At 46.5% G+C, this 24,680-nt stretch overlaps 1 protein-coding gene across 2 annotated transcripts in view; it reads right to left on the reverse strand.

The window, feature by feature from the left end:
* Positions 1-11,236: 11,236 nt before the first annotated feature.
* ZC3H18 (zinc finger CCCH-type containing 18) overlaps positions 11,237-24,680 on the reverse strand; it is a 58,855-nt gene continuing 45,411 nt past the window's right edge. Inside the window, exons 13-19 of one of the 2 annotated variants that reach the window (XM_033157002.1) lie at positions 23,968-24,111; positions 22,317-22,469; positions 20,936-21,096; positions 17,409-17,611; positions 15,721-15,817; positions 13,887-13,983; positions 11,237-12,149 (exon numbers count right to left, since the gene is read on the reverse strand). In XM_033157002.1, coding sequence (XP_033012893.1) covers positions 11,945-12,149; positions 13,887-13,983; positions 15,721-15,817; positions 17,409-17,611; positions 20,936-21,096; positions 22,317-22,469; positions 23,968-24,111 — 1,060 coding nt within the window. In that variant the 3' untranslated portion in view covers positions 11,237-11,944. Of the gene's footprint in view, positions 12,150-13,886; positions 13,984-15,720; positions 15,818-17,408; positions 17,615-20,935; positions 21,097-22,316; positions 22,470-23,967; positions 24,112-24,680 lie in introns of both variants that reach the window. The other variant, XM_033157001.1, reaches the window with a different exon arrangement.

Raw genomic sequence — 24,680 nt, forward strand, 5'->3', positions numbered from 1 at the left:
AATATATTTGGTAGAATGCTTATTTTGTTTATGTCTCTGAGGCAATCACTGGCTTGAAAATCAGCGAGTTCCACTTGAAAAAAAAAAACTTCCACCTTCTGGTGCCACTTCAAATGGATTCTGAAACGTTATCATTTCCTTTCTGTGCTTCTGGCAATCAATGATTCTGTTCTGAAATCCCACCTGCAGTAGGTTCCATCTTTCAACATGGAATTGTGAATTCCCGCCCTCAGATTTTAGTTCGTTACTGAATGGAAAGTTTGAACAACTATGTTCACTAATGTGCTTCATAAAATAAAATAAAAATCGTTTTGCTTCCATAGCTTTCAACTCGGAATACATGTCATACACAGTAGGCTTTCCTTTTCTCTGCAGCCTTATATTAAAAGCATTCAGATGCACTGTGATATCAGGCAAGGCAAATCAAAAATCCATGTAGGGTCAGAAAGTAGTACTTCTCGACCTTGTATTCTTCCCATGAGTAAGACGTCAACTTCATGAAGAAGACTAGAAGAAGAAGAGGAGTTTGGATTTGATATCCCGCTTTTCACTACCCGAAGGAGTCTCAAAGCGGCTAACATTCTCCTTTCCCTTCCTCCCCCACAACAAACACTCTGTGAGGTGAGTGGGGCTGAGAGTCTTCAGAGAAGTGTGACTAGCCCAAGGTCACCCAGCAGCTGCATGTGGAGGAGTGGAGACACAAACCCGGTTCCCCAGACTACAAGTCTACCGCTCTTAACCACACCACACTCACTAAAATACCATCTGAGGAGTACTAAGCCACCTGACTTCTGCATGGAGCAACAGATCTCCCTATTCTGCTTTTATCTCTCAAAGAATTTTTTTAATTAACGCTGGATACAACCAACATACATCACACTGTCTTACTGGGAGAATCTTACCGCAGAAGGCTCGCTAGTGGATGATGCAGTGAAATTGCACGGGATGTGTGCCATTTAATTTCATTTTCTCTTGATTGATTCTTGCATCTGCACCAGTTTTACTTTCCACCAAGTTTCTTGCACCATCACTTGCAATGCCTCTCAAGTTATCCCAACTGAGACAAGATTTTCTACTGATTCACACACCTTCAAGAATGGGTTTGCTGCAGTGTACTCAACCATTCTGTAATTCTGAAGTTGCAAGCTAGCCCGCTGCTAAAAATAGCAGTTGAGCAGTGTCTATAATGTCATTGCTCTCAGCTAATGCCAAAGAAAACTATTCCAGAGTTTTTTGCCTTGTCCTTATTTAGCAATAGTCAGTAGTCTTATTTGTGTGCAATTTTTTGTTTATTTTAAACAGTGCCACTATTTGCAGACATCTTACAAAATGTTTAGCAGAGTAACAGTCGCAGGGGTTATAGAATTAAAGAGTTGGAAGTGATCCCAAGGGTCATCTACCATGGGTAGGCAAACTAAGGCCTGGGGGCCGGATCCGGCCCAATTGCCTTTTCAATCCGGCCCGCGGACGGTCTGGGAATCAGCGTGTTTTACATGAGTAGAATGTGTGCTTTTATTTAAAATGCATCTCTGGGTTATTTGTGGGGCATAGGAATTTGTTCATTCTCCCCCCCCCCCCAAAAAAAATATAGTCCGGCCCCCACAAGGTCTGAGGGACAGTGGACCGCCCCCCTGCTGAAAACGTTTGCAATGCAGGAATCACAACTAGATTCTGGGGTGCAAACTACATGTGAGGCAAAACCTGTATTTTAGTGCTCAGTTTTACTCTTTCTACCCTGTGCAGGTGGCCTGATGTTGTTCCTGGATGGCTGCTTATGTACTGTCTCTCAAGTTTGAACCTGATATGTCAAGCATTGCAGCTGGGAACAGTGGTGTGATGGGAGGCAGGGATTAGCTCTTCCCTTTCCTGATGTGTTCCCAATGAAAACCGCCCCTCCCCAGCTGCTATCAGCAAAAAAACACAGGCTAGGAAAAATTAAAAATTGGATAAAAAAATCTGAGGATCAGCTGGCAGAGCAGAATTGTAATCCTTTGTAAATGGACTTTTACTGGGCTCTATGTGTTTATTCAGAAATGAAGTTTAAATCTACAGATGATTAAAGGTAAAGGAACCCCTGACCATTAGGTCCAGTCGCGGGCAACTCTGGGGTTGCGGCGCTCATCTCGCTTTATTGGCCGAGGGAGCTAGCGTACAACTTCCGGGTCATGTGGCCAGCATGACTAAGCCACTTCTGGCGAACCAGAGCAGCGCATGGAAACGCCGTTTACCTTCCTGCCAGAGCGGTACCTATTTATCTACTTGCACTTTGACATGCTTTTGAACTGCTAGCTTGGCAGGAACTGGGACTGAGCAACGGGAGCTCACTCTGCCGCGGAGATTGGAACCGCCAACATTCTGATCGGCAAGCCCTAGGCTCTGTGGTTTAGACCACAGCACCACCTGCATCCCTTTTTAGGTCTCATTTAAAAAAATTGGGGGTTTCCTTCCATGGGAAAGTGAAAGGGGTGGGATGGGGGGAGGGATTAATTTCATTGTTTTTATTGTTTGATTGTGTGCTGGTATGCGTGTTTGTATATTATTGGAACCAAATAAAGATTATTAAAATTTAAAAAAACAAAAAAAGGGACAGAAAGGGGTGTATAGGCAGAGAGAGAGTGTGTGTGAAAGAGCAGCTTTCCACCTAGGAAAAGAGGATATTCTATTGCTATAAAGTTGGCTCCCAAAACATATGAAGGGTATACATACGCAACACTGCCATCCAGCTCAGTCATGGAATGAGGAGCAAAGTAGCAGCTGGGCAGGGTGATGGCGGGGACGGCAGGGACAGGACATGACATGGATGGAGGAAGATGTGGAAAGGGGAATCCCACAAGCTTCCCTGCTCCATAGTACGCTTTCCTATGCACATGGAAAATCCAGAGAAATTAATGCATTCTAACCAAATGCCTATGGGACCCAGGTGGCGCTGTGGGTTAAACCACAGAATCTAGGGCTTGCTGATCAGAAGGTCGGCGGCTTGAATCCCCGTAATGGGGAGAGCTCCCGTTGCTCGGTCCCAGCTCCTGCCCACCTAGCAGTTCGAAAGCACGTCAAAGTGCAAGTAGATAAATAGGGACCGCTCCAGCGGGAAGGTAAACGGCGTTTCCGTGCGCTGCTCTGGTTCGCCAGAAGCGGCTTTGTCATGACCCAGAAGCTGTCTGCGGACAAACGCCGGCTCCCTCGGCCTATAGAGCGAGATGAGCGCCGCAACCCCAGAGTCGGACACAACTGGACCTGATGGTCAGGGGTCCCTTTACCTTTACCTTTAACCAAATGCCTATAGAGTTCTGAGTATGCACTGGAGCCTGGCACATCAACAGCTAATTAATCTATTTGTTAATTGGCAACAACCAGCTAGCAATCGGACTGGTTATGAAGCATCATAAAATTTATTTGGAGCTTGCATAAAATAGAAAGGGGTCAGGGATGCATGAAACACAGGTATTATACCACTTTTTAAAAAGGGGGGGAAAGGAAAGGGTTGTAACTGGATCTTAAATAAGAGATTGCCCAACACCCTGATTCGGTGCAGTAAATTGCACAGTCTAGCAAGCTCTGAGGGCTTGCACGGAAGCATCCTTCCACCCCACCGCTGCCCCACCTCTTGACAACTCTTATGCAAGAAAAGGCTCGCCTGGTATGTGGCTGCCTTTTGTTAACAGGCAGAGCACAGCCAACGAGTGAACAAAGGCACCTGGGGGAAAACCAAGGCCGGATATGAGGAAAAGGCAGTTCCCTGGGCCATCATCACATGCGCCGTCATGTTAACTCGTGATTTTAAAGGCTCATGGCCTGGTGGCTTAGCTAAAGCGGTTTGTATTGACTCCATATTGACTTTCTCAGAGTGCTTGGCCAGGGGTCAGACCCCAAGGGAGGTCAAGGGAAGTAAGAGACTTCTGAAAAGTGCGCTGAGTTTCAAAATCTCAGATAAAAGAAGTAACTTCTTCACTTCATACAGTGCATAGTTAAACTATGGAGGCAGTGACCAGCTTGGAATACTTTAGAAAAAGGCAAATTCATGGAGGAGAAGGCTGTCAATGTTGCCTAACCCTGATGGCTATGCTCTGCCTCCACTGTTTGTCAGAGGGAGAGGAGAGTGCTCAGGTCCTGCTTGTCATCTTCCCACAGGCCTCTGGTTGGCCACTATGAGAACAGAATGCTGGACTAGATGGGCTGTTGACCCGATTCAGTAGGGATCTTCTTATGGTCTGATTCTGTGTTCCACATTGGGATGAGCCCTATAGCAGAGACTTGTTATGTTAATGAACCCTGGTTTGATTTGTAGCATCTCCACATGAGAGGATCTTGAGCACTGGAGCTTGGAATGAGCTTGAGAGATAGACAACAGCTTCACAGGTTCAGATAAAAGCATATTGTGTCTTAAACAGCCGTGTAACAGGCAGACACTCAATGGTGAAGCTTTGTCTACCACAGCATCTCCTCCTTGAGAAAGCTGCAGTTATTTCATTCCCATACTGGCTAGGGCTGATAAGAGAAGATACAACCCAGGTGTGAGGAACCTTTGAGCCCCCAGATGTTGCTGATTGACAACTCCCATCTTGCCTGGCCATTGGCCATACTGGCTGGGGCTGATGGGAGTTATTGTTCAGAGGAGAGGACCAAAGGTTCTCTAACACCTGGTGTAACCCAACGACATCTGGCTAGATGCTGTAGCTCTGCCCTGCTGGAACTACCTCAATTTAAATGTATGCACATTCTTCTCCTGCATTACCCCCCCCCCACCATCTTGCTCACCCACAAAGTGCATGCTACTTAAGTAATAATCCAATTGCCGTGGCCACCCGGATGTTATTAGCCCAGAGTTGGAAAGAAGATAAAAGTCCCTACCAGAGAAAAATGGCAGACCAAGCTGATGGACTATGCCGAGATGGCAAAGCTGACTGGAAAACTCAGAAGCCAAGAGGATAAGAACTTTATAAAAGAATGGGGAAAATTTATAAGTTACCTAGGAGACCACTGTAAGCAGATGAAAACAAGAGCAGGATTTTGACTCACATTTGGTATAAAAAATACTATGGACAATATGGTTTTATATAAAAATTAGAGTACGTGTGAATATGCAGTTGCAGATTCTTAAAATGAGACCCCGTGGAGGGAATGGGGGGAAGTCTCGAGATTCGGATAATCTCTTTATACAGGTATGCTTTTACTAATTTGTGTTTATTTGCATGTTGTATTTGTAAAACCAATAAACATGATTTATAAAATAATAATAATCCAATTGCCGTGGAGGAAAAGTGTCACTTTGATTTAGGGGTGGGGGGAGGGGGCAGGGAAGAAGATCCTGATTACCCCAGGACCTGTTCATCACCTGGAACCTCAGTATTAATGACTTAACACATGCAAAAGTTCCACTTCTTTTTTCAATATGGTCAACAGGTGAAGAGGACACTGTCCTTGCGTCGCCATCGTCTGTTGGGGCTGGTGGCCCTTGTGAGTGGTATAGCAGAAGGCAGGGAACTGAAACCGCAGGTGGAGCCAATGACAGGTAAAGCCAACCAATTCTTGATTTGTACTTCCTGAAAATAAAATTGCTGCTATCATAATGCTGTTAAATAAATTGAGGGTTGGACCGCATTCAAAATAACTGGATCGTTCTGGTCACCTTGCCTCAAAAAGAATATTGTAGAGTTGGAAAAGGTTCAGGAAAGGGCAATTAAAATGATCAAGGAGGTGGAGGAAAAGTTGCAGCATTTGGGACTTTTTAGTCTAGAGAAAAGGTGAATAAGAGGTGACACAAGAGAAGCGTATAAAATTATGCATGGCACAGAGAAAGTGGATGGAGGAAGGTTTTTCTCCCTCGGAATGCTAGAACTAAAAGTGAACGTTGGAAGAATCAGGACAGATAAGTGAAAGTCCTCCTTCACTCAGGGTAGAGTTAACTACGGAACTTGCTCCCATGGGAGGCAGTGATGGCCACCAACTTGGCTGCCTTTAAAAGAGGAAATGACAAACTCATGTCGGGCACGGCTGTCAATGTCTGCATAACCCTTGATGGCTATGCTCAGCCTCCACAGTCAGTAATGCTTCTGAGTGCCAGTTGCTGGAAACCCCAGGAGGGGAGAGTACTCTTGTGCTGGGTCGTGCCTGAGGGTTCCCACAGACATTAGCTTGGCCACTGCTGGACTAGATGGGCTACTGGCCTGATTCAGCCATTCGCTTTTCCTGTGTCCCCTGCTGAGAGGCAGCATAAGAGCCATAAGCGGACAGGCAGGGCAACCCCCTGGACTAGCTGTTAAGTAGGAAGACAGGTTCAAAAATGGTTCAAAATTGGGAAAGGAGTACGACAAGGCTGTATATTGTCTCCTTGCTTATTTAACTTATATGCAGAATTCATCATGTGAAAGGCTGGGCTGGATGAATCCCAAACCGGAATTAAGATTGCCGGAAAAAATATCAACAACCTCAGATATGCTGATGATACTACCTTGATGGCAGAAAGTGAGGAGGAATTGAAGAACCTTTTAATGAGGGTGAAAGAGGAAAGCGCAAAATATGGTCTGAAGCTCAACATCAAAAAAACTAAGATCATGGCCACTGGTCCCATCACCTCCTGGCAAATGGAAGGGGAAGAAATGGAGGCAGTGAGAGATTTCACTTTCTTGGGTTCCATTATCACTGCAGCTGGTGACAGCAGTCACGATATTAGAAGACGCCTGCTTCTTGGGAGAAAAGCAATGACAAACCTAGACAGCATCTTAAAAAGCAAAGACATCACCTTGCCGACAAAGGTCCGTATAGTTAAAGCTATGGTTTTCCCAGTAGTAATGTACGGAAGTGAGAGCTGGACCATCAAGAAGGCTGATCACCGAAGAGTTGATGCTTTTGAATTATGGTGCTGGAGGAGACTCTTGAGAGTCCCATGGACTGCAAGAAGATCAAACCTATCCATTCTCAAAGAAATCAGCCCTGAGTGCTCACTAGAAGGACAGATCCTGAAGTTGAGGCTCCAGTACTTTGGCCACCTCATGAGAAGAGAAGACTCCCTGGAAAAGACCCTGATGTTGGGAAAGATGGAGGGCACAAGGAGAAGGGGACGACAGAGGATGAGATGGTTGGACAGTGTTCTCGAAACTACTAACATGAGTTTGGCCAAACTGCGGGAGGCAGTGAAGGATAGGCGTGCCTGGCGTGCTCTGGGCCATGGGGTCACGAAGAGTCGGACACGACTGAACAGCTGAACAACAACAAAGGAAGACAGGCAGGTAGGGGAAGACTGAGGTTGGTGGTGGTTGCCTTAATTGACCAGCTAGAAGAAGAGGCTTCATTCCAGTGGCTTTATTTGCCTTTACCCCTGTATGCCAAGCTCTCTCTCTCTCTCTCTCTCTCTCTCTCTCTCTCTCTCCCTCTCTCCCTCTCTCCCTCTCTCCCTCTCTCCCCTCTCCCCCTCTCTCCCCTCTCCCCCAACCTCAAAAAGAGACTTAAGGAATTGCGTGATTGCTGAAGCTGATGAACTGATAAAGCACCTGAGCTGAATTTCCTCTTTGGTTTCCCATAGGAAGGAGGGACTCATTCAGGGCAGGGCTCTTCACTGCCAGCCCCTGAAGCTAACAGGCACCTTCAAGTAAGGTATTTCTGTTCACTGTGGGTGTCACTGGTGCAACGAGCCAATCAGGGCCCAGTAAAGGCTACACACCTCTTACATAAACAGGCCCAGGGTGACATCGCCAGTTCACTCTCCAGCACCAGGGGCACATCTTATGTCCTGAGCTAGCTTGACCCCTAAAGCCAAGGCCAGAGCTCCAAAATTAAGCAAGAATGGAAAGGTCCCAGGTAGCTGGCCGATACCTTTTGCCACAATATGTTTTTTTAAAACATAGCCATCCTGTAGGCCCTGAGTATGAGGTCTATGCATGGATGTGCTTTAGTGATCAAAACAGAGTCCCAGTTGCACACCTGCACCATCAACAGGTACATAAAATGCAGAAATTCAGCGGGTGCAGATTTGCTGATCAGAGTATCTCCTCACCAGAAAGTGGGGGAAGAGAGTGCCTCTCTTCATTTAATTTCAGCTTATTAGATATTGCTCCCAGGCAGGTACTCTATGGGATAGTGGCAGCCCTTAAGACTTAGGTGACATAAGTGTTTCCCTACACAGCAAGGAGGATCACCTTATGTCCTCCGGAAACTTATGGAAGAACATGAGCCTGAGTGGGTGGGTGCGGGAACAGTCATAAAAGTGATTCCAAGTAACTGGTATTCAGAGGCATCCTGCCTTCAGCAATGTGGATGGAAAATAGCCATTGTGGCAAGTGGCAATTTGTAGCCTTGTCCTCTGTTGCTCAGGTTTTTTAGCAAGTCCATAATCTTCTGCCCACTGAAAATGCAGCTGTTACATAAGAGTACCAGGCTATGGGCCCATCTTGTCCACTTTCCTTTTCCTGCAAGGGCCAGCTAGATGTCTCCAATGACACAATATTCTGCCTTTACAAAGGGACATAGGAAACTGCTTTATTCCAAGTCAGCTTGGTCCCTCTAGCTCAGTATTGTCTACACTGGCTGGCAACAGCTCTCCAGAGTTGCAGGCAAGTGGGACCCATCAGGGATTAAACCTGGGACCTTCTGGTGCAAGGCAGATGCAGTAACAGTGAGCTATGACCCTTCCCCCAAATGAATACTGTTTTATTAAATATGTATTACTTACTTTCAGCTGTTCTTGTTTTTAGTGTTTAAGTCACTTTCAGTTTAATTATTTTGAGAAGAAAGCAGCAAATAAAATAAACTAATTGCTGGTGGACTTTGGTGCCATGTTGCAGAATACCAAAGCTTCCGGAAGAACATTAAGGCTACTGTATAGCATATCTTGGGAGAGCCGGGTCTTAGCCCTGAGTGTGGAAAGCAAGGCACAGGAAGAGTGCATTGGCCTGACCCTGCAGGTACCTCCTTATATTCCCTTGAAGTATTGTGCTGTTTTAAATACGTAAGCTTTTACGATGTTGTTTTAAACAGCTTTTTATTACATGCGTTCAGTGTGATTTGGGAACTGATGCTTGAATTGAAGAAAGTCTTAGAGACATGGGGGGCGGACAGAGAAATACGTAAATAAAGCTCCTGTATGTCAGCATGACATGCACACTGGCCTTCTGTTAACTTTGACTGAAAAAGAAATGTGTCATCTTAGGGTTTTTGTCAGTTTTTTTAAACCTATCTTGATCAAACCAGCAATTTGTGTGTGTGTTTTACACACTTCCAGTCGCTGGACTGGTCACTGATGCCTGAAGCCAGGCCAATGGGCAAGATTGCATCACCTGTGCTTTGAAATCAGTTACACCTCCATTTTACGTTAGTCACGCAGCAAAGGGACACAAAGACGGTGATATTCCCCCCCACCCAGCCTCACAAAAAAAGAGAAAAGGTCAGTACCCACACATCTTGGGACCAGAAAGCTGCTGACCTCACTTCATGTACCCTTAAGCCTTTTAACACACTACTCACCTATCCACCTCTGGTTCTACAAAAGTGTCTTTGTAATTTGATGAACTATGCTAAACGCTCAGCTGTTAATTGCCATTTTCTGTGCTGAAGTTTGGGTGGGTGTTTATGGGCTTTATATTTTTATTTGGTTTAACTGCATTCTTTTTGTATTTATGCAGTTTTTGGTTCTTATGCTTATTGCAAGCCACTTAAAGACTTTTCCTGGCAAGTCAGTAAGATGTAGTCAAGGAAGGCAGATGGGAAGCAGAGCCTGGAAAGGGGTTAGATCAGTGGCCTGTGAAATGCCCTCTACAACTAGCAGTGGCCTAAGGTGGAATGGGATGTTAATACTGGCCACACAGCCAATAGCAGCTCATGCCCATTAAAATGGGAGGCCATGGCTCCTTAAATAATCTTGCCCATAGAACACCCTGGCCGGATCGGAGTGAGTTGCCCTTCTAGTCCAGTATCCAGCTCCCCCCAGTGAAAAGCCAGATGCCTCCAGGAAGTCTACCAGCAGGGTTGGATGGCATCAGCCTTCTCCTGCTGATGCTCTCCAGAAACTTGCATCCAGAAGTAGCAGACGGCCTCTGAAACTGGAGGTTTTACTTGGGCACCATGTCAAACAGTTGGGGTTAACCCCCACCTGGCCTTGGCCAAGAATTTGTCTAATCCTCGTTTAAGGCCAGGGACCATGGCTACATCCTGTGGCTGCAAATTCCATAAATTAATTCTGCATCACATGACATATATTTGCTTGATCTGAGCTTACTTCTAACGAGTTTTATTGACAATTTTCATAAGCAGTGACGTTATGTGAACAGTGATACTAACAGGTGTTTTGTTGTGTGGTGAGCACAAGTGGGCTGGAGGACGACAATGATTCCTGTTTTTAAAATGTAAGGTCAGGGACAAGTGGTTGTCAATCCCCAGCCCTCTTTCTCCTTCTTTTCTGGAGTTCACAATTAGCTTCTGTGAGTTCCTGGGGACCGGAAGAAAATTGGGGGGATAAGGGAGGAAAAACAGGGGAAGCCAAACCATTTCAATGACCCAAAAATCCAGTTTAGTTAGAAGGAAAATTATGCTAGCGTGTCTAATTTGAAAAAGAGGAGTGGACAACTAGATTTGACTAACGGACTGGGTCTTTTTCTCTTCCACCCCATGAGCCAAGTTTGCAGGTGAGCTGGGCCTACCATCTGTCAGTCATCTCATGCCACAATGAATTCAGCTGGCCCACTTTCTTCTGCATGCTGTTTTGAAGCCCCATTGGGTCTTCTGAGCACCTGGCAGGGCTGTCTGCAAGCTCTGGTGATCAGCTTATTTGAACACATTAAGCTGGGGTGCAATCTTCCTTGCATAACAAAGCAGGGAAGAAGGCAACTAAAATCTCAGAGAGATCACTGTAATCTTTCAATCCCTTTTAAACAGTATTTTATTGATAGTTTTAATATTTTAAAGTTTTACTACAAAGTATGTCACTTTTGCTAAATACAACTAATCAATCGTGGAACACACACAGCAAAACCTGGTAGCCTGAGGAGAACTTTGGCCAGGCTTAGGTTTCAGCTAGACAGCAAGAGATGCATTTTCAGCTTTCCATCTCATGGGAGAAGGTACCTTTACCCTTAGAGATAGACTTTGATTTTGAGGGCGAACAAGCTAAAACCCGTACGTTTTAAAATTCCCTGCAGGAATTCCCAATCCACCTTTCACAGGAAATTTAAATGACTGATGGTGGGAGTTTACCAGGCATTCTGAGACAGGAACTGAGATGGCAACAAAGCAGGTCGAAGAAGAGAAGCTGTTTATCAAAATACTTTATTTTCAGCATAACCCCTCAAAAAAAGAAAAGACCCCTCTTTTTAGACACACATCCTGACGAAACCTTTGCTTTTCCATTTTTTTAATCAACAAAAACAATCTTTTGCTTAAAATAAAAAGACACATGGGATCTTTCGACCAGACTTCCATCAAGGATATCTATGCAACTGGTTTAGTTCTTGTGGGGGGTAAGGTGCAGAGGGGTGGGAAGAAGACAAACAAACAGGTGTAGTGGGTGGGTGGGGGGACATTTCCGGCAGATGACAGAGCGAGTTTTGGCTCTCTCTCCTTACACAGCATTGTAGAACTGCATTGCTGAAGACACTCAACACACAGCAGGGCTAACTAAGGAAACACAACTTGTAGCTAGCAGTGGAGGACAGAGCAGAGAAGGCATCTGGACAGGGCTGCAGTTAAGAGTCCTCTGTGCATGATGGACATGGAAAAAACATCAACGTGGCTGCCTCCGCCACGGTGCCGGCAACGCGTGGGCTGGGGAGGTAACCGGAGGGGCGGGTGGGTGTTCAGCTGACAAAACTTCTCTTCTCTTTTCAATTTATTATTATTTTTTTAAAAAGGATCACAGCCAAAATAAAACTGAACTGCAAAATCCGAAGTGGCTGCTTGTATGTATGCTATTTATAAAAACACAGAGAGCAGTCTCCAATCCAGGCTGGACCAAGGCAGACTATACTTTCCCAGGGATCTTGGCTCTTTTGCGGGCAATGGCATCTTCCACGGCCTTCAATTGCTTCAGGAGCTCCTCCCGCCGTGACAATGTGCTGGACTTGCCTGATTTCGCAGCAGCAGCTGGGCCCCCGGGCTCAGCTGCTTTGCCTGGGATGCTTGTAACTTTGCTTGAACTCTTGGACTGCGGCGACAGCGGGCGCTTCCTGTGACAGAAAAAAAAAGACATAATGGTAAGAAATAACCAGGAATGTAGGCCAGAGGCTCCAGGAAGAGCACCCTCTCCAAGTCCATTAAAATAAATAAATCGTTTACTCATTTGGAGTCACTTCCTGATACTTATTTATTTTTATATTTATATCCCACCTTTCAAGGAACTCAAGGCATCAGTACAGGGCTTTCCCCCTCCCAATTTGTTCCTGGGTTCTAATCCAACACTCTAACCACTACACCGCTTTTCTGAACAGATACCCATCCAAAGAGTCTTACAATAGAAACAAAAAATCAAATAGTACAAAAATTGGGATTTCTTGATGCAGCCTATGCTAACTGCATGCAACATTTGAAACTGCAACCCAAAAGATCTGACAGCACCAGGCTGAGGGCACCTTATACCTCAAGATGGTATAACCGTCTAGTCCTGCACCCTCAGCTCTGACAGGCAGCAGCTCTCCATGGTCTGAAGCAGAGTTTTCCCAGGTCTGCTGCTAACTGGAGAAACCATAGATTCTAACAACATGAAAAGTGGATGCTCTATCACTGAGCTAGGGCCCTGCTCGGTCCAGAAAGGAGAGTTGTCAGCTTCTAGTGCTACACTCTCTGTGACTTCACTAGTCAGGGAGTTGAACTTGCAGTTGTTGACTCCACAGCCTGCCAACCTCTTTTCCCCACCTCCAGCACCCTAAGTTGTAGACAGTACAGAGTTCTCCGGAAATGAATGTTTGCAGGGTGAAGCTCTAGTCAAACCAAGGGGATTTAAAAACTTTTTGCAGCTGGAGAAAAAATGTAGACAAAAGAGCTATGGGACATTTTGCGTTTTGGAGACCAGGGATGCTGTGCTATGATCCCACCCCCAGCATAGACGACTCAGGGTTGTATCCAATGCTAGTCACACTCAGAGGGAGTCCCATTTAAATTAAATGGAATGACTAACATAGATCCATTAATTTCAGTGCTTCTGCTGTGAGTAAAGCTTAGCTGGGTGTGACCCTCGAGACCAACAGAGCCACAACATCAGCCATCAGATCCAACCTACAGTCCTCGCCTTGGCAATGCAGTGGCAACAATGCAAACAGCTAAAAAGTCTACTTGCTTAATAAAGCCTCCAATCTTACATCTCATTGTCCGGCCTGCACTGGAGATCCAGTTTTTGCAGGATGTTACGGAGTGTGGGGTGTGTGTGTGTGTAAGACGCAGCAGATTCATGTACAAGCTTTCTTGCATCACAGGAATCTTCAGTCGGGAAGAAAAAAAGCAACCATTGAAGTATGCCAGTCAGGTGCTCTGACTGGGCATTATTCAGGTCCCCAGATAGTTATCTCGCTCCCTCTGATAATTCCCTACTTTATTGCCCACGCAGCGGCATCCCTTGCCTTTCTAGGTGATGCCCCGTGAGGTTACACCCAAGACATTCAAGATACACCGCCTGTCCCATGCCCTCTGGGGTTGCTTCAGGCCTTCAGACAGGTGATCCCCAGCCTTTATGAGTCATACGGCAAGGGATGACCCAAATGGGCAACTGGGCTCTTATCGCCTGTGACTCACAGAGGCTGGAGCTCACCCAGGGGTGGCTATTGCAGCTATCAGTTGCCGCCTGGGCATGTGGGCCCTTGCCTCCTGATGTTGTTAAAGCATGGCAGACTTCAAAGAGACCACAGAGAGGAAAAAACCAGACAGGAAGCAAAAAAATGCAGCAGGCCAAGATCATGGAACACAGAACTTACTTGTCTGCCTGAGCAGCTGAGAGCTTCAGGTTAGGACCCCGCTGGCGGTCTTGTTTGGGAGAGGAGAGCCTCCCTGCAGGTTTCCTATCACGGGTACCTGGGGAAGGAAGAATAAGTCAGGTAGTCTATGAGTATGGTGGTTGTTTCCATATGGTGTGCCCTGCCTCAGAAATCACTGATTTGAGGAAGGGGGTTAGTATATTTTAATGCCGCCTTTACATAATTCAGCCTTTTAATGCAGTCAGGATATTTCAATGCAACCAGCTGCCCATGAGATGTACTGGAGTGCAAGTTCCACCAGCCCCAGGCAGCACAGCTGTACGATGCCGGGGCTGAGGAGACATCATGTCCAAATATATGGAGGGCACCTAGTTGGGGATGGCTGCTTTAAAGGGGCAATTCAATAGCAACAGCAACATTACAATTCCCAACAATTCAAACTGCAGCTGTTATTAATGGTCCCTTAAGTCAGTGTTTTTCAACCTTTTTTGGGCAAAGGCACACTTGTTTCATGAAAAAAATCACGAGGCACACCACCATTAGAAAATGTTAAAAAATTTAACTCTGTGCCTATATTGACTATATATAAAGTAATTCTCTTGAATTTTTCAATTTTTCCCACGGCACACCAGGCAACATCTCGTGGCACACTAGTGTGCCGCGGAACAGTGGTTGAAAAACACTGCTTTAAGTGTTCAAAACATTTCGCATACATTATCTTAGTAGCCCTTACAACAACCCTGTGAGGTAGGTCAGTGTTCTCATTTCTGTGTTGAAGGTGGAAGGCCAAAATAGAGAGAAAAAATGAACACATGACCATCTGCCATGAGTTCACAGCAGAGGTGAGATTTGAACTGGGGACTTTCCAGCTTCCGGTTTCTTGGCAACACCAGCTTTGATTTGTACAATGCATATTTTCAGGTGGCAAGATCAGCATAAGGAATGTGGCTCAGTTACTGGTGCTCTAAGGAAAAGTTGTTGCCTCAGCAACAGTTAAGCAACTCCAAGCCTGGCATGGCAGATTGTGCCTCTGGTTGCAGGCACAGTCCAGGCTGAGTATACCGGGAGCAGCTCTGGCATGTCAGCCTTAATGAGCTTGCAACACAGTCAGGGGAAAGCCTGGGATGCCAGCTTTTGGCTTTTATCATGCAAGTGTCAGAGCTGATCATCTAACAAATACTTGGGTGAGGGCAGGGAGCAGCTGGAGATGTTGCAACTAAGCTGTTTTCAGCTGAGCATCACGCCTGCATTTTTTAAAAAAGTAAATAAATAAAAGCAGAAACTTAACCCTGAAGAAGAAAACCCATGTATAAAGACAGGAATGTAGGAAGCTGCTTTATACCAAGTCAGGATTGTGGGGTCCCCATTTAGCTCAGGGTTGTCTACACTGATTGGCAGAATTTCAGGCAGTACCTGGAGACACCAGGGATGGATGCCAAGATCTGCATGAAAAGCACATACTCCGCCACTAAGCTTCCTCACTTCCACTGGCTGTAACAAAGGTGGCATTGGGCAACCGCACTGCTGCCCACACATTTTCAAGTTTGCCTTTGAAGTCAAATAGACAGGCAGCTCTCTCATTTTGAAGTGGTTCTCAAGGAGCTGACAAGTGCACCAAATTCCACAGCAATGAGCTGTGTGTGTGTGTGTGTGTGTGTGTGTGCATGCGCACACGGCAGCTGTCACCGAAAAGGGCATCTCTATGCAGAGTTCAAACACAGACAATTGGGTGAGCCCAGCTTGGTGACCAGGGCAAAAGTAGACAGCTGAAGTATTTGCATGTGGAGAGGCCTTGCAACAGAGGTCTCCCCACATGCCCCCCCCACTTCCTCACCTCTGTCTGGAGAAAGGTTCATCCGCTTGGCTGGAGGAGAAGCCTGCCTGTCTTTGTCAGAGGGCTCGTACCTTTTCCTGCTTCCTTTGTCAGCTGCCTGCAAAGAGAATGGAGGGGATCAGAGTGAGCCAGGCTCACGCATGGGAACACACACACGTCAACGAGGCACTCTCCCTGCAGCAGGATATTTGCGCTCCAAGCCTTCACTTTGCCGGCTCTAGCCAGAGGCTCTGTTGCACCTTTTCCGAGGAGAAGGTCAGAGTGCGGCTGGAGGCTGGCCCAGAAAAGGTGTGTGACTGTGTTGTGGTCTTGAGAGCATGCGACTGGTCAGGTGAGTGCCTGCCTTGGGCTGTTAGTCAATCAAGCAGCAGCCTGCTTCCACTTTTAACTGTCCTCTCCCCCTAGAGCAATGGCACCACCACCCTCACCCTTAGCAAAGGTCAGCCATTCCTCTTCAAGCTGAAACCAACTGGGAGGCCAGAAGCAGAGAAATCCCTGCTATTTCCATGTAATTCTTTCCCAGCAGAGTACATGCCGCTCAGTCTTTCCCCAGTGCTCGGCTTTCTTGTGTAAACCTAAAAGCTGCTTACTACTGTTCTGTCCCAGTCTAGTGTGACTAACGGAGAAATGCCTCAACTATGCACAGGGACAAAAGTGACGAGAGCTTCTGGGTGGTGTGACTGGCAGTGGCCCCTGGGGAAAGATGCCACGCATGCTGTAAGCACAAGAACACCCAATGCACTTTCCAGGTGTTTCAGCAATGTACCACTGTGCTGCTGACCTTCCCATCACACATATCTGACCTGTCCTAATGATAGGCAGTTTGCTCATAACAAGTTAACCAGCAGGGGTGCATCTTCAGTGCTGTTTATGCAAGAGAGGCCCCTGCAAGACTGCAAGGATACAAGAGCAGCCTCTTATTGGATCAGACCAGGAAGTCATCCAACCCAGCGTTTGTGTTCCACACAACGGACAAATGGATGCCTCCAAGAAGCCCACAAGTGTGATTTGCCTGCTGTCCCCCTTCCCCAATAAGAAGTCACTGGTAAGAGCTCCCATATGACACTGACCAACTCCAAAGAAGTGGAAGCCTGCATTTGGTGAAACAGTTGCTGTCTGGATATCCTATACTGTACCGCAAATTTAACTGGCTGATCTTGGGTATCCTATAATATGAGAGAGGCAGAACAGTTCCCCTCTTCACCATTCAGAATTCAGCAGGCACCTTCTGCTTTATTCCTTAAGCAGCTACTGAAATCTCTTATGTGCTGCCAACTTATGGATGCAATTAACTAAGTATCTTTCTCCAATAGTGGATTTCTTTAAATTTGTACATTTCTTATTGTCTATATGTAGCAATATGGACGTATTTTTTGCAAAGAAGTAAGTTCTGCCTGTGGTGGATCAGATCCACCTGTCCGCTATCTGAGCCAGCCCTTTACACTTCACCCTTGAAGCAGGACCTTCATTTACTTTGAGGACGCCTTGTTGTCACACCTAAAGGCAGCTGCTGGGTGGACCCCAAGTCAGAGGAAGCCTTCTTGGGCCCCTGTGCATATTATTCAATATTATCAATTCCCCAGAGAGAAGTGGGAAGGCCCCTCCCCTCCAATCGCATGCAAGGAAGTCGAGGGAGGGCTTAAAATATTTAAGGAGACCCTCTCAGTTCCCCTCCCCAAAAACCTCACCTTGTTCAACAGTGTTAGTTTGATTTCTTTGTGGGCGCTGAAGCCGGCTGGCTGCGGCTGGGGCGGTGGGGGCTGCTGAGGTGGGGGTGGCTGCTGAGTTTTACCCCCTTGCACGGCCTTGGCTGGCTTGGGAGGCTGTGCTGGGGCTTCCCGTTTCCGTTTCTCCTCCTTGATGTTGCCGCCACCTTCTTTTTTGGGCTTTCCTGCTAGGAGCAGAACATGCTTTGGTGATCAAAGAGCCAGAAAGTGCTCCTCCCCTCCCCAGGTTTCTGTAAGCAAGGCCAGGGGACAGTCCACATGACAGCAACTGTGGACAATCTGTGCTGAAAAAAAGCAACGTTATATAAGCTATGGAGCATTTCACAGAGGAAATTGCCTTATACAGAGTTCCATTGGTCTACCTGGTCCAGTACTGTTTAAACCACTGGTCTTCAAACTGGTGGGTAAGGGCTCCCTAGTGGGTTATGGCCTGATCCAAGGTGGGTTGCAACAGAAGCACTACACCAGGGGCCAGCAAACTTTTTCAGCAGAGGGACGACGACTATATTTTGAAAAAAATATTAACGAATTCCTATGCCCCACAAATAACCCAGAGATGCATTTTAAATAAAAGCACACATTCTACTCATTTAAAAACACGCTGATTCCCGGACCGTCTGCGGGCCGGATTTAGAAGGCGATTTGGCTGCATCCGGCCCCCGGGCCTTAGTTTGGGGGCCTCTGCACTGCACCATGCAAATATATGGTAAAAGATTAAGGAATGGGTCTCCAAATGCGTGTTTGAGTTAAAAGTGGGTCCTGGGTCTGAAAAGGTAGAAGACTACTGGTCTGAACTGACCGGCAGTGGCTTTCCAGCATGTCAGACAGGAGATCTCTCCCAGTCGTACCTGTAGATGCTGTTGGGGATTCAACTTGGGACCTCCTGCATGCAACACAGATGTTCCACTGTTGAGCTATGACCCTTCCTCTAAAAATATAGCACAATTCTAGTCCTCATTATTCAGAATAAAGGGCTGGATTAAACAGGAATAGACAAATTTGTGTTTGAACAAGTCAGACCAACGGTCCATCTGCTCAGTATTTTCTACAATGCCTGTCAGCGGCTCTCCAGTTTCAGAAAAAGGGTCTCTTCGACTTCTGGCTAATGTTACAATTTATGGCGCTGACTCTCCACTGCCCTCTGGGGCAGGAGGGAGGTTCAGGCAGGCGAAAGCCAAGATTTATGAGGTAAAATTCCTGCCAATGCTCCCCAGTGGGTTCTGGGGAGTTCACTGCATCCCACTGTGTATTTAAGCCCATGTCTGCCAACCTGAAAGGCAGAACAAGTGCGATCTGGGAGTGCGTCCCTGCCATGGACGAGCCTCCGTCTGCGTCATGATTTGTGACTGGTTCCTCATTAATTTGGAATATTGGGTGTTAATCATGAGGCGCTCCTGAAACAACATATGATAACGGGCTGCAATCAATCAGCTGCCGAAAGGACTGGGTTTGGCTCTTTGAAGGTATTTGAATGATTTTTCTGAAGCTTGAAAAGCCTTACAACAGGAAGGAAGGAAGGAAGGGGGAGAACATGGTGCTTTGTGCTTTCATATGGTCTCCAAATGTTGTTTTTTTCTTGTCCTCCTCTGCAAAAATGAAAGAGACGTGTGTAGCTGTGGCTATGTTATTCTGCCTGGCACTGAGGAAAAGGGGGGGGGGGTTGATTTATGCTCAAAAAGGAATTTAACAAGGTTAAATTATGCCCATCCCCCTTTGAATGGACTTTATGTAAAATTATCTTTGGAACGGACCAGGAGTGTGAGGGAGCAATGCAGAGTAAGAAAATGACTGGCTGCTCATTAAATCTGGCAAGAAGCAGCTGTATTTGAGAAAAAACTTAGCTGTGTGCTGAGGAAGAACCCCAAAGTGGAATTTCAATAGCGGAGATTGGACACCTTATCTGGGAGTTAGTCATAGCCGCAGCCTGTACACAAGTTGGTGAATGGTGGAAGGAAGGGAATGGAATGTGAAATGACCTTGTAAACACTGCAGGGAACTGAACAAAGGAAGAGAACTGAACAAAGGAAGATAGCAATTAACTCTCCCAACACACCAGATCTGAGAACACAGTTTATGAAGGACTACACATGTGAAATGGTTTAATATTTTTGAGAATTAACAGTGGTGCTGTATGTAAGAAAAGAATTATGGTGAGCTGTGAGAATGGACTAACATCATGTGAAGGTTTAAATAGATATTAAAGAAGACATGAAGTGGCCACAAGAGGAAGTGATGGACATATGTTTGCAACAGGAGCGGGAAACCTGATTTTATGAAATTGTACTAAATTAATTAGGTCTGATTTGTAACAATTTGGAAAACTAATAAAAAAATATAAGAAAAAGAAAAAGGGTCTCTCCCTGCCCTTCATACAGATGCCAGGGATTAAACCCAGGACCTTTCGCATGTAAAGCACTGAGCTCTGCCTCTGAGCTGCAGCACTGGAAGTGCTGTCTTTTCTGACTAGCAGCAGCTCTTCAAGGCCTCCAACAGAAAAGGGGGCAGGGCTCTCCTATCACTTGCCACCTGAGGTCCTTTGAAGTGGCGACTCAACCTAAACCAGCCTTCCCCAACCTGGTGCTCTTCAAATGCTTTGAACTACAACTCCCAACAGCCCCAAACACATTTGGAATAAAGGCTGCAAGGCTCAGAGTAAGACGTTTGAGATGGTTGTATAGTGAAGATTGTAAAATATTAAAATACATGCAATCCAATCCAAAAACGATGTGAATGTTCCAGAGCTCTGCCCCTTCCTACACAGAAGCAGTTTGGATACTGTTACCCATGCCCTAGTAACACCCAGGCTTGAATACAACAGTGTGTGGCTTGCAAGATTCTCCTTGAAGACCTTTCTGAAACTTTGGTCGGCTCAAAATGCAGCAGCCACATGGGCAACATTTCTCTAGTGCATGCACAAAGAAAGGTGCTGGCAATAACCTATATGGCTGTTTATGGTTTGGGACAAAAGCTGCTGAAGGATGGCCTGCTCTAATATCAGCCCACCTGCGCTGTAAAGATAATTGGCAAGGCTCTTCTCGGGGCTTCCCTTGCCGGCTGATGTTACACCGGTGGAGTCTGGGAAATTTGCTTTCCCTGCTGTTGCCAATGAATTTGCAGTGTATTTCTACTGCTAAAAAAGGGCAGAATTTTGCCTTTAGAAACAACAGACCACATGCATGGTCTAAGCTTGCGTTACTCATGTGCCATGATTGTGAACAGATATGATGAGCACAGCAGAAGGACCCTTTGCCAAAATAATCTGCATCCAGAATAAATAGTGCTAGTGAAATGTGTTCATGAAGATTTCACACGTCTTTTCGTCTGCTAGTGAAGAACATTCCAAAGCAGTTTGCAAATAATGGCAGCAAAAACAGGGAAGTCCGGTGGGAGGGGGGAGTGAGCAGCAGAGAGTAATGGAGACTGGCAGTGCCACAGGTGGTGCTTGAAGAAACACAGGCAAATCACATTCTGGAGGCAGAGTGGCCTACCTCTCTCCTTCTTCGGCTGCGCTGGGGTTAGGGATCTGGAGCTGGCCGAAGAAATTGGGCTGGCTAGGTCGGCGTACATGTCTTCTGAGTCAGCGCTCCGCACAGAGCTGCTACTGGAGGAGGCACTGGAAACGGACGAGACGCTACTTACACTCAGGGACCTGGGTTGGGTGTGAGGAGGGCAAAGATACAAGTTAGATCCAGAAGAACAGGTTGAAACAGCACCCCAGTGGAGAATAGTTTTGCTTATGTAATACAGCCTTGCCTGTGTGGTGTACCGGTAAGAGACCAGGGTTCAATTCCCACCACCCCAGTCATGAAGCTCACTGGGTGACCTTGGGCCTGTCAGCCATACCTACCCCACAGTCATACCCCCTTAATTTAGAGGGGTAGAAAACCACGTGCACTACCGTGAGCTCCTTGGAGAGAAAGGTGGGATGAAAACGCCAATAAATAAATAACCTGGTGCCCTCCAGGAGTCCCAAAACATCTGGAGGGCACCAGGTCAATGTAGTACTAAAAACTGGCTTCTGCCTGTTGTCTTGTCTGGATACAAGTCATTCCTCCCCATCCTCCACTGGCTGAACTGCTGTGATATCAAGAGGACTTTCACAATCAGTCAAGTTACAGGTGGGTAGCCGTGTTGGTCTGCCATAGTCAAAACAAAATAAAATAAACAATTCTTTCCAGTAGCACCTTAGAGACCAACTAAGTTTGTTCTTGGTATGAGCTTTCGTGTGCATGCACTCATGAGCACTTGTCCACAGCAAAATGGTGGCCAACTGTGCTGCTCCGGCACAGCCTTTCCCAACCTGGTGCCCTCCAGATGTCGTTGGGACACCAGCTCAGCTGGGAACCTTCTGTATTCATTGATGCGGAAGCTAGAATCTGATGCAGGGAGCCCCAAGAAAACAATCTCCTCCCTACCCTCACAATTTCAATTCCTTCTCGGAAGTAGATTTAAGGATGTCTTCCTGCAACAGCTAAATTAATATAAGGAAAAAACTGCACGGCACTGGATCCTGTAATGAATTAAACGCGAAGTCAAATCAGCTGATGACACATGCTTGATGCTTGGGGTTAACAACCAGGAGAAGATTGTACCTAGCATGCTCTGCTTCTGAACCATCCTGACGATTCTGGCTGGGCAAACTCACAGGATATGCTGCGGAGGCAGATGCTTCGAACCAGCATGGCAATTCTAAGGTCTTTATAAGAAAAGCTGATTTCTGAACATTTCCCAGTTTTTACTCAAGTGGCCATGAAGGTTGGCAGGGTGCTTCCTTCAAACAAATCCTGCTTTAGAAGAGAGATGCCTCATTCCACAGAAGTAGCCACACGTTTTACTCTTCCAACCCAGAAACAGAAGGAAATATCTCACCTGGACTTTCTGGACCCAGACGGTGACGGGGAGATGGAAGCTGAGGAGGACCGAGAATGAGATCGAGAGAGAGATCGGGAGATGGATCTTGAACGGGAGCTGGACCCACTGTAGCTGCTGCCGCTGCCACTCATGCTGCAGCTGATGGCCCGCCTGCAACAAGAAACAAGTTCAAGCTCCCTGTTACATACCAGATGGACATCAGTGCAAGATACCTTTGCTGGTCATTCCAAGGAAACCTTGATGCTTGCCATACAGTGGCACTCAGGAATACACAGCCACACACAAAACCTTACTTAGGACGGGTGAAAACCAGTATCAGCAGAATAAATTCTAAACAATAATTAATATTAATAATACAACCTATTAGTGGCTTGCTATGTAAGGCATCTCCAAGTGACTTATAAAATAATAGCTTGCTTCCATGTGGATGTGCTGGGCATCCAACGGCAGGAGGGAGAGGGCTAAAGTGGATTCTTGCAAGTAGGGATCGTAATGGAGTAACTCTGCTTGAAAATCCTTGCTGTGGGGTGGTGGAACCTTTTCTATGGCAATGGGTACTGCATGTGAGCTGACTTCTCCCACTAGGGACCATCCCCATGGCATATGGGCCCAAGCTCTAACTAGGGATAGTTTGAGTGGTGGGATAAATAATTGAGTTGGCAGAGCAATACATTACACTCTTTGATGTGCTTGGAATGTGTTTGGAATCGGTTGCTTGGGATTCCAAACAGGAGAGGGCTATTGCGCTTATGGGACTCCCATTGGGTTACCACCAACTGGGAAGGTTTTAAAAGAGGATTAGACAAAATCACGGATGATGAGGCTATCACTGGCTACTAGCTAAGATGGCTGGGCTGTGCCTCCACAGTCAGAGGCAGCAGGCCGCTAATTACCAGTTGCGGGAAACCAGTCCTCTTGTGGGGCAAAGGGAGACTGTGCCCTTCCTTCCTCCCCAAAGAGATCACAGGGGAGAAGAGAAGGGATTCCCCACAGATACTTCCTGGCATGGACCTATTTCCCACCTGGCTTTCAGTCACAGAACTCTAAAAACCTGTGGTCATGATTCTAATGAGAAATGCTAAGGAAGCCATGAAGGGCAGGGAAGTTTTTCTCTTCTGTCTTCTGGATGCAGCTTCCACAACCAATGAAGCAAGCAGGGTCAAAACAGCCCCACAAGAACATAGGAAACAAGCGGTTTCTTTTGCTTGCATGGAATTAGATCCTTTGGGATGTGGCCCATTTATATTGTGCCAGTTTCAGAAATTCTACACATTTGAATTGCACGCTAATTTCACTTTGGAGAACCCCACGTTGCCACAGCCAATTTCCCAAGATGCTCAGAAATCCCTTCCCTGGTAACCAGATCAATCATATGATGAATGGAGAGGAGTTGATAATTTCTGCTGCCTGAATTGATCTGCACAGAGAAGGGGGGGCATGTGTTTGTGAAATGTGGAGTGGACACGCCCACTTATGGACACACCCACTCCTGGAATGTGGCCCCTGAGGATTGGCCAAGGGTGAATGTGGCCCTAGGCATGAAGCAATGACTTGGGCTGCTGTGCCTCCCCAGGTTCCCAAGAAAGCAGCTCATGCTTCGACTTGCCTATTAGGAGATTGTTCTAGGAAGCTCCCCTGTTCCTCCTACCTCCGGGGTGGCATCCTCATTTGGCGCTCCTTCCGCCTCGCCTCTCTACTGTTTCCTGGCTTGGGTGGCTCCGGGGCAGCTGGGGCAGTTTTAGTGACTGGTGGAGGCGCTGGAGGTGCAGGTAGTTTCTTCACAGGCTTGTCACTGCAAAAGTAAAATGGGTAAGATGACAGGAGTGGGGAGAACAGCTGGAAGAGAGTGGGTGCTAGATTTTTTTAACTGGACTCAAGTCTGTGAAAGTCTGGCCTCAAATCTTAGCTACCATGCTAAAGTCATCTGAGACATTCTGGCAGACAGGATGGTGAAAGAGGCCAGATGCCCAGGTTCAACATACAAAGCTCAGCTGTCTTTCACAGAGACAGGCTGCTGTTCATTTAAGCCCAGTATTGCCTACTCTGACTGGCAATGGCACTCCAGAGTTGTCACAGGCCTTTCCTAGCCCTCCTCCCTCAAATTGTTCTAACTGGACATGCTGTGGATTGAGCACCCTGTAAGGCTTTGGGGAAGTTGCAAAAGGAGGTATATTATGGCAGTGTTTTTCAACCACTGTTCCGCGGCACACTAGTGTGCCGCGAGATGTTGCCTGGTGTGCCGTGGGAAAAATTGAAAAATTACTTTATATATAGTCAATATAGGCACAGAGTTAAATTTTTAAACATTTTTAAACATTTTCTAATGGTGGTGTGCCTCGTGATTTTTTTCATGAAATAAGT

This window comes from Lacerta agilis, chromosome 8 (assembly GCF_009819535.1).
Source record: "Lacerta agilis isolate rLacAgi1 chromosome 8, rLacAgi1.pri, whole genome shotgun sequence".
Lineage (NCBI taxonomy): Eukaryota > Metazoa > Chordata > Lepidosauria > Squamata > Lacertidae > Lacerta > Lacerta agilis.